This window comes from Heteronotia binoei, chromosome 1, assembly GCF_032191835.1.
Source record: "Heteronotia binoei isolate CCM8104 ecotype False Entrance Well chromosome 1, APGP_CSIRO_Hbin_v1, whole genome shotgun sequence".
Lineage (NCBI taxonomy): Eukaryota > Metazoa > Chordata > Lepidosauria > Squamata > Gekkonidae > Heteronotia > Heteronotia binoei.
The window spans coordinates 47369736-47383214 of NC_083223.1; the positions used below are offsets into that span (position 1 = coordinate 47369736).

At 41.3% G+C, this 13479-nt stretch overlaps 1 protein-coding gene across 1 annotated transcript; it reads right to left on the reverse strand.

The window, feature by feature from the left end:
* Positions 1-253: 253 nt before the first annotated feature.
* Positions 254-12557, reverse strand: RRM2 (ribonucleotide reductase regulatory subunit M2). The gene is made up of 10 exons (XM_060233985.1): positions 12261-12557; positions 11158-11223; positions 8287-8442; positions 7823-7939; positions 4153-4286; positions 3613-3707; positions 3393-3526; positions 2671-2775; positions 2412-2525; positions 254-1402 (listed from the first exon to the last, which is right to left on the reverse strand). Exons 1-10 carry the CDS (start codon positions 12363-12365, stop codon positions 1250-1252), a joined length of 1179 nt encoding a protein of 392 aa, XP_060089968.1. The 5' UTR covers positions 12366-12557; the 3' UTR covers positions 254-1249.
* Positions 12558-13479: the final 922 nt, after the last annotated feature.

The following is a 13479-nucleotide window of genomic DNA, read 5'->3' on the forward strand; positions in this document are numbered from 1 at the left end:
AGAAAACCTTTTAAGGTCAGTGCACCTATTAGCCTAGAGTTTGTCATGTTCCCTTTCATTGTAACCATGGGTTGTATCCAGACCAAATTTCCCATTAGCAGAATGATGCCTCTGCCACCCCCCTTCTGTTGCAGCCCACTGATTTCCATGAAATGCTGCTCCAGAGACAGGGGACCTATCCAGATGGTTAAGAAATGCAGAGAAAGGGCTACCTGTGGTTTCCTCACAAGTTGGAAAAAACATTACACAGCTAAACATTTTGATCCAGCACTTAAACTGGAGTTTTATTTAAAGTTTTACTTCCACTCCAAAGCCATTTAAGTACTTTATCAGAAGGTACACATGTTCAAAATGGTTTTCACTTCAGCATTTACACAATTTTACAAGGATAAAATAAGAGTACAACAACTAAGTTACAGCAAAAAGCAGTCTAAAAAGAGTTTATTCTAAACTCAGATGCTATGCCAGCCTTTTCAAGAAATTGCAGGCCAGACCTTTAGCTAAAGTGCCAGGTTTATATACAAACTATTAAAAGAGTAAATAAACTTAAAACCAGCTAAGAGGCAATGTAGTTATAGAAGGCTGCATCCTATGAGCTTTGAGTGTAATATTCCTGGCATCTCACCCACCTTCCCTGCTCAGAGCTTTAAGACTCCCAAAAAGCTGATGTAGGGGGTTATAGTAACCTTGTGAACAATCCTGCATCAATGAAAACTTTGCTCTACAGCACTGCATTTCCTAGTAGAAAGAAGGTGGAGGTGATTTCATCAGACTCCCCTTCTCCTTATTGCAATCCCACAAGTGGTATTTTGTCCACAATATTCCTTTGACACACACATCCTTTCCCAGCACTGGCTTTTGGGAAGTCTTAAGTTGCTGATGAAAGAAGGCAGGCGAAGTTCTGCTACCGGCAGTACTTTACACCTATGGTTCATAGGCTTCAACCTATAGTGCCTGTAACTTCTTACAGATCAAGTAAGACATTGTCACGTTCTAAAGAGTGGTCCCATTCTAGTTTGCTCTTCTGTGGATGGATGACTTGTTGCCCAATTACTAGAGAACGGACCATACCACTTCAAGTATTTCTTTAAAATTGAGTAGCTTTGTTACAAAATACACTGAAGTAACTCTTAATGAATTGTTTTAGCTACACAAACTTTTCTAAAGTACCAGCACACCGCAAGAATGCATGTTGAGGGCAAACACAGCTAGCAGTTGTCAAGCATAGCTGGTGACTGTACTTCTGCATCTAGAACTCAGCATCCAAAGTGAAAGAGTTATCTGTGGGTTTTGACATCACTCCCATCTTCTGATATTCACCTACACGCTTTTCAAAGAAGTTGGTTTTGCCTTCCAGTGAAATATTTTCCATGAAGTCAAATGGATTCTCTGCTCTGAATAACTGAAAAAAGAAAGTAACAACATGTGGATCCAGATCACTGAAGTTTTCAATCCATGCCAAGCAACCTACATTTTAATTTCTGTTCTGCTCTGTTCAAGTTTCTATTCATCTTTCTATTCCATCTGTCCACCCTCTACTACTCTCTGGGTTTTGAAATGCAACATCCATGGTGATTTGCTTGTTGGGACTATGATCTGTGAGATGCAGGTTTGAATCCCCACTCTTCCATGAAAGCTTGCTGAGTACTCAACAGTTCCACTAACAGCCTATTTCCAGTAGGGCATCAAGCACATTCCAGTTGCTGGACTGAGGGAATGAAGACAGACATGCCTTCCAAGTGTGGTGTGCTGCATTAGAAATGCATTGGCTTTCAAGGCAGAAAACATGTATTCAAGACCATTCCCATCCCACTTAGAACACTGTGCACTTTCATCTTAAGCGGGCTTTGACACTATTAGGCACTTGTTTTCTCCCAAGATACATTTTTGCCACCTTAAGATTCCACTGCCCTATTCTAGCATATTTGTAGATCAGGTCTTATTTATACTTTAACTGCTAGTGCCTGTCCTCTTGCTTTTTAAAGTTTAACACTAGTGAACCACAGGAATTCCAGTAAAGAAAATTCTCATGCAAAGGCTAAGTTAGCCATCTCTGAATTACTGTTATTATATTTGTATCCTGCTGTTCTTCTTGAAAGAGTCTACAGACTACGCAGAGGTTTTAAGGTCTTTGTGACAAGAAGCTCACTCATCTCTCACAATGAATGAGTAGCGATGGGAAAAAAGAAGCCTGAAAAGATTTAAATTTAAGGACCATGGCCTTGTATGTTCATCGAGAGTGCCGTTTGGCATGTTCTAAACTGAAATAAATAAGCCACACACCTGTTTAAGTGCGTTGTGAAAGCCAAAATAACCGCTAATGAACCCAGAAGCAATTGCTTAATGGGAAAAGCAGGCCTGTAAATGTAAACAAACTGCATTCCTTAGGAAACAAACTGCACAGAACTTACCTTGTTAAAACCGAGCTCCAGCATCAGTCTGTCTGCTACAAATTCGATATACTGCTTCATTAAAGTGCAATTCATGCCAATTAGCTTTACAGGCAGCGCTTCTGTCAAGAACTCCTGCATTAAAGTGAACAAAGTGGCTTAGTATGTAGATGCTGTACCATCTATAACTTTATAACTTAACGCCCTTGCTAAGTTTTATGCTTTCCATACTTTGATGCAAGTACTTTTTCACCGCCACCAGAAAAGAACTGCCAATTACCTGTTCTATCCTGACAGCATTAGTGATGATCTCTCTCACTCGCTCCTCAGATGGCTTGTGTACCAGGTGTTTGAACATCAGACAAGCAAAATCACAGTGCAAACCCTGGGAAAATATAATTGGAAGATACTTCAGAGAACAGCTATAAAGAATCCTACCTCTAAATCACCAACAAGTCGGAAAGATCTAGAGTGAATGGAAGAGATTCTGTATGAGTTACACATCAACACCTGGGTAGGCACTCTTAAGTCTCCCCACAGTTAACAAAACAATCTTAAGCCATTTTCATCTTCTGTAAAACTTTGACTCTCAAGCACGGAGCTTCCTAACAGAATTTTGGTTCACAAAAATTACTGCTCATTCAAGGGTTTGCCAGATGCTGTGAAGCATGTTATTACACAGCTTGCTAGGAACCATGCAACGCAGTCTTGAACAATGTTCCCTCTAAGCTGCAGAGCCTTGTGAACAAAAATTCTACTTTGTGAGCTACTGGTATTAAAGTTGTGAGCTAACTGCATACATTATTGTGCTCTGGGGTCATCCTTCCTGAGCTAAAATAAAAACCTGTGAGCTGGAGGCTAAAAATCTGTGAGCTAGCTCACGCTAACTCAGCTTAGAGGGAACATTGGTCTTGAACATGCTAATTTTTAATGCCACTAAGTTAAAAATGTGAGATTTTCCCAACTGCAGTGTACACAGGACCACAGGTATCTGAGCCTTACCTCATCTCTGCTGATGAGTTCATTGGAAAAAGTAAGTCCAGGCATCAGCCCCCGTTTCTTCAACCAAAAGATTGATGCAAAAGAACCAGAAAAGAAGATTCCTTCCACTGCAGCGAAAGCAACTACGCGTTCTCCTGTTGGGACAAGTATCAGTGCTTATTTTACAATGTCAACTGCTGTACTTGAAAAGTAAACAGAAAAGAGCCCAATCAACACTTACCATAACTGGCCTGTCTATCCCCAATCCAGCGCATAGCCCAGTCAGCTTTCTGTTTAACACATGGCAGTGTTTCTATGGCATTGAACAGAAATTCCCTGGAAGCATAGCATGATACAATTAAATACACAATTAGAAGTCCTCTTAGCCACCCTTTAAGGTAGGTTAGGCTGACAAACTTTCAGGAATTTGACCCTACATTACATGATAAAGCTACCATACTGTGGACAAATTAAATGACACAGCCAAGATTTATCTTTTAATGGCCTTGATAGTAATAAAAGTATCAAACAGTTTTTACAGGACAGATGTGTGTACATTTTCCAAACAGGCAAAATACCTTTCCAGAAGGATGTGCAAAACTTACTAAGCTATCTGAAAATCATGGTGGGAGGAGGGTTTTGAAATAATGCAGAACTGATTTTTTTTTCCTTAAGAGCCAAGGACTAAACATTTTTGCATGTTAATTTGTTTGCAATTGCCCAAATCATTTACTGAAAAATGTCAAATCCAGGAATACCAAGCCAGTATAACAGTACTAACCTTTCTTTGGGATCCTTGATATAAGTGTCAATAAGCAAACTATACATTTCTGAATGGATGTTTTCCATAGCAATCTGGAAGCCATAGAAACAGCGAGCCTCTGTGACCTGTACTTCCTGGCTGAATCGCTCCACCTACAGGACACATCATAACAAAGTTAAGAGTCCAGTGGCACCTTTAAGATCAACAAAGTTTTATGCAACGTATAAGCTTTTGAGTGCACACATGCTTCTTCAGACACAGTGAAATGGAAATCAAGAGACCATACTTATAGGTAAGTGAGCAGTAAATTAGCATACAGCATAATGAAGATGTTTAACAGATTCAAGGACCAAACTGAAATAACAAGCTTAGCTTATATAGTTACCATTTGTTTGGGTTTAATTCCAGAGGGAAACACAGTGAAAGAGAGAGATATGTCAAAATTGGAGGCTGAAGGGCGGATGTGTCCTTAATTGAAGAACACTGAGAGTAATAAACTGAGACACATCATGTTACGTAACTTACAAAGTACGGTATCTCCCCCATTTTAGAGTAACTGCACACATTTATCTGGGGGTTTGTTTTTGAGCTAACATACTCATGCAAAGATATTTAATTCTCAGTATTAACCTATTAGTTACATACATTAGAAACCAGCAATGGACCACATTAGCATTTCACTTTTTGCTAACATGTGAAGCAGAAAAGTACAGATAAACTAATGTAACATACTCACTACATAGATTTAGGTGGGTAGTCATGTTGGACTGAAATAGCCAAACAAAGTTTGAATCCAGTGGCACTTTTGTTGGTCTTAAAGATGCCAATGGACTCAAACACATTACATGCATTTCTGCTTCAACCCAGTAATTCACTGGGGCTTAACCTAAAAAACAAGTCCTGTGCCACTTACTGTGGTCTTGTATTCTTTCGCTCAAGAGTTCTATGGAGCTTAAAAGCTTCCAAACACCTTTACAAGTGGCAAAACTACTCCTGATAAAAGACCTAACAGCTTTCTCCTATCTCCTCCACATTACCTGACTCCAGAAAAAAAAATGTTTTAAACCAGATTTGAATGTATATAACTGCACTGGGCTCTCACACCACTTTATTACTTTATACTTTCTGTCTGGCAAATACATGTATGAGCCAACTCCACTGTCTTGATATGAAAGCTCTTTGATGGCCCATTCACACATGCTATAATCATCTAGCAATCAGCCTGTACATGAACCAGCCTTATACAGAATTGCTCTCATGGCTATAGTGTGCCTGTTCACACACGCACTCTCTGTATATATTTTGGGTCACGTAAAAATAAGCAGAAGTAAAACACTGCAACAACCAAAATCTAGTGGTTAGAGAAAGAAATTGCCTACCTACAAAAGTTACCCCTGTTCTGCAAACTCTTAACCAATATGAAGCCCAATTTGAACAAGAGCTGCCTTTTGGCAATACCTGAAGATTTCATTCATGTGGCACAAATCATCCCAAATCTCTTAACAAAAACTGCTCATAGCATCTGTGATCCCCTTGAAAACAATATGATCGCCAGGATAACATTGCCAAGGTTTAATTTTTTATCCCTTAAGACACAGACTAAGCAGCCAAATGAAGCTGTCAGCAAAAGTATAACTGAAGAATATTAAGATTAAATAACTGAAGAATATTAAGATTTTGAAATACATATGATTTGGATTATTTTTGAAAGCTGTTTACATAGTAAAAAAGATCAGGTAACAATTTTCTATATTATATCACATAATTGAGTTGCAGCTTATTCCTACAGCATTCAGTTCCAAAAACCTGGACAATGTTTTAATGTTTTTTCAGTTGCATGCTTCAAGTTGATATTTACTGAAAAACAATCACTTGACAAAAACTTGGCAATTTGTCTGCAGTATCTGTTCTGATATCATTCGCAAGTGGCAAAATACCTAGAAGCCCAAGAAAAATCTTATCAGGGAATAGCTGGTGCAAGTCATGTCTGCTTGATCAGGTCATCTAGTCTAGCACTCTGGTCATACAGCCCCGAACCATTTGCTCCAAAGGATCAACAAACAGGGAATAGCCTTCCATTGATGCCACCTCCTAGCATAGGAATTGAAAGGTTTGTTGCCTCTGTAGACAGATTTCCTTTATTCATCAATGATGAACCTATCTTCTATGAATTTCCTTTTCAAGGTATATAAGCTGGTGTCCATTGCTATATCAATGGCAGTGAATTCCACAATTCAATTTGTCCAGCTAAGAAGTATTTCATTAAGCCTCTAACAGATCTGCTCCCTCGCCATCTTCCTTTCAAAAAACTGAAAAGCACCCAATTTGTTGCATTCCTTCTTGTTCTCACAGCCAGATTCAAAGAAAAGATGATACAGCATGGAGAAAACAACTATTATTCTTTAAGATGCTCCATATAAGCTGCTTACAATGAAGCAGACATTTTGAAAAGTTTAAAGTAGCTTTCCCATGGCAGCTATAATGCGTAGTTTGACCATAACATCTTATTTAGTTGCATGATGGAACACCAGTTAAAATTAGATTTTATTACATCCTCAGGAAGTATTACATTCTCAAGATCTATTAAATTCTCAGGAAGCACGTTATTACCATGTAAGTCTACTTAAAATACTCTTCAGCCTTTGACTTAAGGAACCTTTGCGCATGCATCTGGCATGTGGGTCATCCTGTTATAGAACCAACATCTTTTGCCTTAGTTTTCTCTTGTGGTGTGGCCCACCTGAAGGTCAGGAAGGCCCCATGTTTTTATCATTCCACAGAATGTACAAGACAGAATTATTTAGGAGGGTGTTTATGTAAAGGGAGTAGTGCTATATGTTCTGAAGCTTTAGGCCAGGGATGTCAAACTCATTTGTTATTAGGGCCAAATCTGACATAAAAGAGACCTTGTTGGGCCGAGCCATGTGTGTACCTATTTAAGATTAGGTAGCAGAGATATGCATTTTATAAAGAACACAAACACAAATATATATTTTTAAAAACTTAAAATCTTAGCACTCATTGGTCTTAAAGGTGCTTTCTTTGTATTTCTCCCATGGGATCTATAGAACTGGGCAAAGGAAGCGCTGGCTCTTTCCTTCGTTCCCCAGGGGACCAGGAGGGGGAGGAGCCTCAGCCAAAAGATGGAAGAGAGGTTGGGCTTAGTAGCTCTGCTGTGTGATTGAGAGAATCTAGCAAAGCAAGCTTCTCTCCCCCCCCTTCCTTCTCCAGGAGAATAGCCAATGGAGAATAGAGGCTTTGCTCTGTAGCTCCTGTGCAATTGAGCAAGCCTTGCAAAGCAAGCTGTGATGCAGAAGGAAGCAAGAGACAGGACGAATGAAGCACAGCCAGTTGCTCAGGGGCCTGATAGGAGCCCTCTGGGGGCATGATTCGGCCCCCAAACTGCATGATTGACACCCCTGCTTTAAGCAGTTCATGTATATTCTATGTTTAGAATGTTCTTATAACCTTGTAGTCAGGATTCATTGCATGGTTTGTATTATATTGTCTTTATTTGCATTGTTTTTATTTGGGTAATCTTCCTCAAGCACCTGTGAGAAAGGAGGTCTACAAGTTAAGTAAATGAATGGTGTCTTTACTTTGGAAAGACATTAATATGGAAGTTTCTACAGCAGGTCAACAAGCTGGATTAGATAACATCTAGATTTCTTTTTATCTGCATGCTTACCAAATTTTCATTGACAATGCCATCACTTGCAGCAAAGAATGCCAAAACATGTGAGATGAAGTACTTCTCTTCAGGCTTTAAGGATTCCCAGTGCTGAAAATCTTTGGAGAGATCCACCTAAAGAGACAGCAATCATTGTTAAACACAGTAAAGCACACAAGAATGTGTAACACCCAGAAAATTACTGAACACTCCCCACTCATATTATGCTTACATCACACACTAGATATCAACTTAAGAAACTGCCTTATATGAAGTTAGACTGTTGCTCAATCTGCTCAGTGAAATTTACTCTGATTGGCAATAGCTTTCTAGGTGTCCCAGGCAGAGCAAAACTCTTCACTGGCACTTTATACCAGAAAACATTTAACCTGGATATCTAACCTGCATAAACTACATGTTCTACCACTGAACCATACCCCCTCCCCACCAAAGTCTACAAGATGCATTCTCCATCCTCACACCTCTTCAGCCGTCCAGAAGGAAGCCTCTGCCTTCTTGTACATCTGCCAGATATCATGGTACTGAATGGGAAAGATGACAAAGCGACGGGGATTTTCCTGAAGCAGAGGTTCATCTTGTATGTTGCTTGAAGGTGGCTTTATAGTTTTAGGAACATCCTTAAAAATAAAAAGGTCTACATTTAGTATACTGCCATTCTTAGAAAACTAATTTATTGCATGAAAGCAGAAAAGTTTTGTAAAAATGAAATGTTGTGAGGATAAAATGGAAATGTTGAAAGTCATTTTGGGTCCCCGCTAGGGGAAAAAAAGCAGGGGATAAGTACATACGTCAATATATATGGAAAAGAAATAAGGATACTGAGAGGACTGAAACACAAAAAGGGACGTATGGAAAACAAAGACGTGTAGCATAATTAAATTGAGACAAAACAGAGAGGTGGCCAATGTTCCCTCTAAGCTGCAGTCTTGTGAGCAAGAATTCTACTTTGGGAGCTACTGGCATTAAAGTTGAAAGCTACTGCTTAAATTACTGTACTCTGGAGTCATCCTTCTTGAGCTAAGACAAAAACGTGTGAGCTGGAGGTTAAAAATCTGTGAGCTAGCTCATGCTAACTCAGCTTGGAGGGAATACTGGAGGTGGCAGGAATGAGTTTAGAATTAGAAATCTATATGGATTAATAAAAATAAAAAAATAAATGGTAGAATATATGGAATGATGCTCTAAATTGATTTCAGTAAATATGAAGGAAAAAGTCTTAAAGGTATTATTCCAATAGTACTTGATGCCCCTTAATTTAGTGATGATGTATAAGACTGCTGAGAATTGTTGGAGGGAGGTATTTGTGAATTTCCTGCATTGTACTAGGGGTTGAACTAGAAGACCCTGGAGGTCCCTTCCAACTCTATGATTCTGTGTGGCATGCTCAATTCAGACTGAATGCAAGTCTCTTAGACCTGTTTTAAAATTCAACCTGTCTGGCAATATGTTGTTCAATTTATTAATCAAATACTAGGAAGCTGTATTCCTTTAGATCCTGTTATTTCTGACGGTTTTCTGAAAGAATACATAACTTCCTCAGATACAGAATTGGTCACTGCAACAAAAATGTTTAAAGCTGCTAACTGGAAAAAGATTATTTCATTTTTTTCATTTTATTCGATTTATATCCCGCCCTACCCCACCGAAGCGGGCTCAGGGCGGCTCAACAGTTGAACACTCCATATAGTTATGATAGATTCAATTGTGTATGGCAGATTACACTGATGACAAAACTGACATATTAGCAAAGATCTATATGAAACAATGTGTATATGTTTACGTGTGTATATATTGCTCAGTTACTAAGTATACATGGTCACCTACCTCACAGACTCGTTTAACTGTAATGTACAGTTTCATTAAATAGCCAGTGTATCTCACTGAATTGTATGCAGGATATGTATATTTATTAATTTGCTTGACTCACTGTGCATCAGGATTTATAATTTTAATTAACAAATTAAATATTAAATGAAAGAATTAGACAATGATGTTCAAAATAACTTAACGTTTGACACCCCTGCTTTTGACTTTTGAACATCACCGTCTAAATCAAAATAACTTTTCCTCAGAACTGAGGGGGGAAATTCAAGCAGTTAAAAAGAGATAAAACAATCACCAGGTGATTTAAGGAGTAACAAAAATGAGGATGTACAATGTCTGAATTTATGCAGGTAGAGTTGCCAGCCTCTAGGTGGGGCCTGGAGATCTCCCACTTTTACAACTGATCTCCAGCTGACAGCTCAGCTCCCCTGAAGAAAATGGCTGTTTTGAAGAATGCTCTATGGCATTGTACCCATGCTGAGGCCCCTCCCCTCCTCAAATCCCACCCTCTCCCAGAAAGTCTCCAGGTGTTTTCCAACACAGTCCTGGCAACACTATATGCAGGAAGCAATATGTAAACTTTGGACAATAACAGGGAAATGGTTACAAGACTAAGATTGGGGGGATTTCAAACAGGGGAGATCAATTCAGGTCCTCAATTCAGCAATTAAACTGGATTTTATTTTTATTTTTTTGTTTACTACCTACCTGACCTCATGGGACTGTGGAGGCTACACAGTACCTATCTCACAAGGATTAGGAGCACCTCTCTACCTAGAATAGATTGCAAAAGCTAAATAGGAGTTGACCCTGGTTAGTCCTTAGATGGGAGACTACCTACAATGTCAAACCACCTCCAAAGGACTCTTGCCTTGAAAACTCTACAGGGTCTCCATAGCTAGAGCCTGGGGATACTTTCCTCCACTGCCACCAGGCCAGTGCACTTTTACAAAGCAAGAGCTTGTCTGTAAAACATCATAATTGTCATCATTATTATTATTTATTGCATTTGATGAACTGCCCTATCCCAACTAGTGCCAGGTTCTGGGCGATGTACAACATATCTTTTAAAATCAGTTATATTAAAAAGATTACAGACCCTGATGGCGTCTTTAAAGTACTCTTATTCAGTCATTACATCACATTCACAAACAGAATAGAACGAGGAACGTTCTAGCGTTTTGGGAAAAAACCCTCAAATTATAGTTGAACACAGGCACAGAAAATAAATTGAATCGCTATAATAAAGCAGGGCAAAAGGCATTTAAAGGGATTAATGATACCTACACACACACATTGCGCTCCCTTACCCCAAAAGGAAGCCTCTTTTGTCTTTTGAACAGTAGGGCATTTGGCGCCAAACCGGGAAGGAAGCCAGCCCCGCCCCAGGTTCAGCAGCACCCGCGGAGTGATGGCAGGAACAGGACCCTTCCTCATCGGAAAAGGTCTTTCCGACCCGACACTTACAGTCGCAAATCCCCCCGTTCGTATTCCAATTGTAGACTCACCACGTCTAAGAAGATCTTCCTCGCCGTCTTGGAAGCCAAGACCCGGGTCGTGCTGAGCGAGGGAGGCTGCAAGACAAGAGGCCCGAGAGACGTCGGTCAGCCCAGCAAGCCGGGGCGGGGGAGATTACGAGGGTCCTAGAGGCTACCCATTAGAAAAGGAAAACCCACGAGCCTCGCGGCACCAGCCTGTTGGGGTGTCAGCTGTTTGAAGAACACACGAGACACTCGATTTGGCAGGCAATACGCAGACCGCGCGGGGACTGAACTCAAAAAGGACGCTTTTGAAATTGCCCCGATTCAGACGTGTGTCTTCTCAAGACCTGGACCACGGCTAGTCCTCGAAGAACTCAGTTTGAGTCCAGCGGCACCTTTAAAGCCAACAACGTTGTAAGTCTGGGTATAAGCTTTCGCGTGCACGCATGCTTATACCCAGTATTAAGCTTTTGTTGGTCTTAAAGGCAATGTTCCCTCTCTAAGCTGTGGAGTCTTGTGAGCAGAAATTCTACTTTGTGAGCTACTAGCATTAAAGTTGTAAGGAAAGGAAAGGTCCCCTGTGCAAACACTGCCTTCCCCAGTCATCTACACTGTGCAAACACTGTCCCCTGTGCAAACACTGCCTTCCCCAGTCATCTACACTTTCCCCCCAGCAAGCTGGGTACTCATTTTACAGACCTCGGAAGGATGGAAGGCTGAGTCAACCTCGAGCCGGCTACCTGAAACCCAGCTTCCGCTGGGGATCGAACTCAGGTTGTGAGCAGAACTTAGGACTGCCGCTCTAACGCCCTGCGCCACGAGGCTCTTTGGGAACTTGCTGTATAAATTAGTTTGCTCTGGTTGGGGCCATTTTTCGTGAGCCAAGGCAAAAATGTGAGCAGGAGGCTAAAAGACTGTGAGCTAGCTCACACTAACTCAGCTTAGAGGGAGCACTGCTTAAAGGTACCACTGGACTCCAACTTTGTTCTGCAGCTGCCGATCAACACGGCTATCCGCCTGAGAGACTACTGGTTACACAGGCAAAGGTTTGTTGGTTATTAAGGCCCTGGGACTCTGGCTCCCTCCCCCGCGGCCTGATCACCCGCTTCTATCCGGCTGCTCAAACTCACCGTGTTCTCCTTGTCGCCCAAGGCCAAGTTCTTCAGCGGCGACACGCGGGGGGAGGTGGGTTTCTGCTCGTTGCGAGCCGAGAGCGGGTGGCGGGAGGACAGCATTTTATTCGCGGCGAGGAGGAGGAAAAAGAACCGGAGGGGCTCAGCGAGAGATCGCTCAGAAATTTTGCAGCGTTCCCTTAAGCAATAAAGAAAGAAGCCAGCCCAGTTGCCGCTTTATATGGGCTTCGAACTTGGCGCCAGAACACCCAGGCGTCCAATCATAAAAGTCTCTTTGCCATTGGCTGGTTGGAGGCTCTCCTAAAAACAACCGCGAGAAGATGAGACACGCCTCCTCCCGCTCTGCTCCGCTATTGGCCCAGGGATAAAGCAATCATCAAGGGGTCTCTAAACGCGGGAACTGTTGAATGTGACCCGCCTCTTCCTCCCCGAGCGTTCTGATTGGCCCCAAAGAGTTTGGCTCTTTAAAATTTCTCTACCCTGAGCTGTCCGTCATCGTATGACGTTTCCAATTGGGTAGAGAACTATCACGAGCAGTTGTCGCTTGGCTGCAGCGTCTGCTGCCTCTTTGCTTTTCTATTGGAAGAAAAACGTCCGAAGAATTTCTTCTTTAGGAGAATCGCAGTGCCCGTGTATTTTAGCGGCTCGGTAGGGTTACTCTGAAGTAAGCGCATGATGAGATTGCAGAATAGTTCGGGATGTGTAATAACAGGTAGGTTGCAATCACATACACTCAATAATGCACTCTAGATCCACTTATAATGCACTTTCCAACTGGATTTTGCCAGTTCACACAGTAAAATCCAGTTGTTGGAAAGTGGATTGAAAGTGCATTATTGAATATGTGTGATCACAGCCGTAGAGAGGGGAAGAGTTGAGAAATTCCTCAGCACGATCAGTTGAATCGATATAATAGAATAAAAATTGCGTTAGCCTTCAAGGTGTTACTTTTTGTTGCAACGGATTAGCAGGGTGGCTCCACTCTTCCGGGGTTTTTTAGGACTGAGTGACTCTTTTCGATGACGACTTCCATGCCCCTATCCTTCATTATTTCCAGTGGAGGGAAGGCATTTAAAAGGTGTGCAGTCCCTTTAAATGTGATGGCCAGAACTCCCGTTGGAGTTCAATTATGCTTATCACAACCTTGCCCCTGGCTCCATTATCTCCTGGGATCACAAGTGATCTTCAGGAAACAGACCAGGTCACCAGTAGAAAA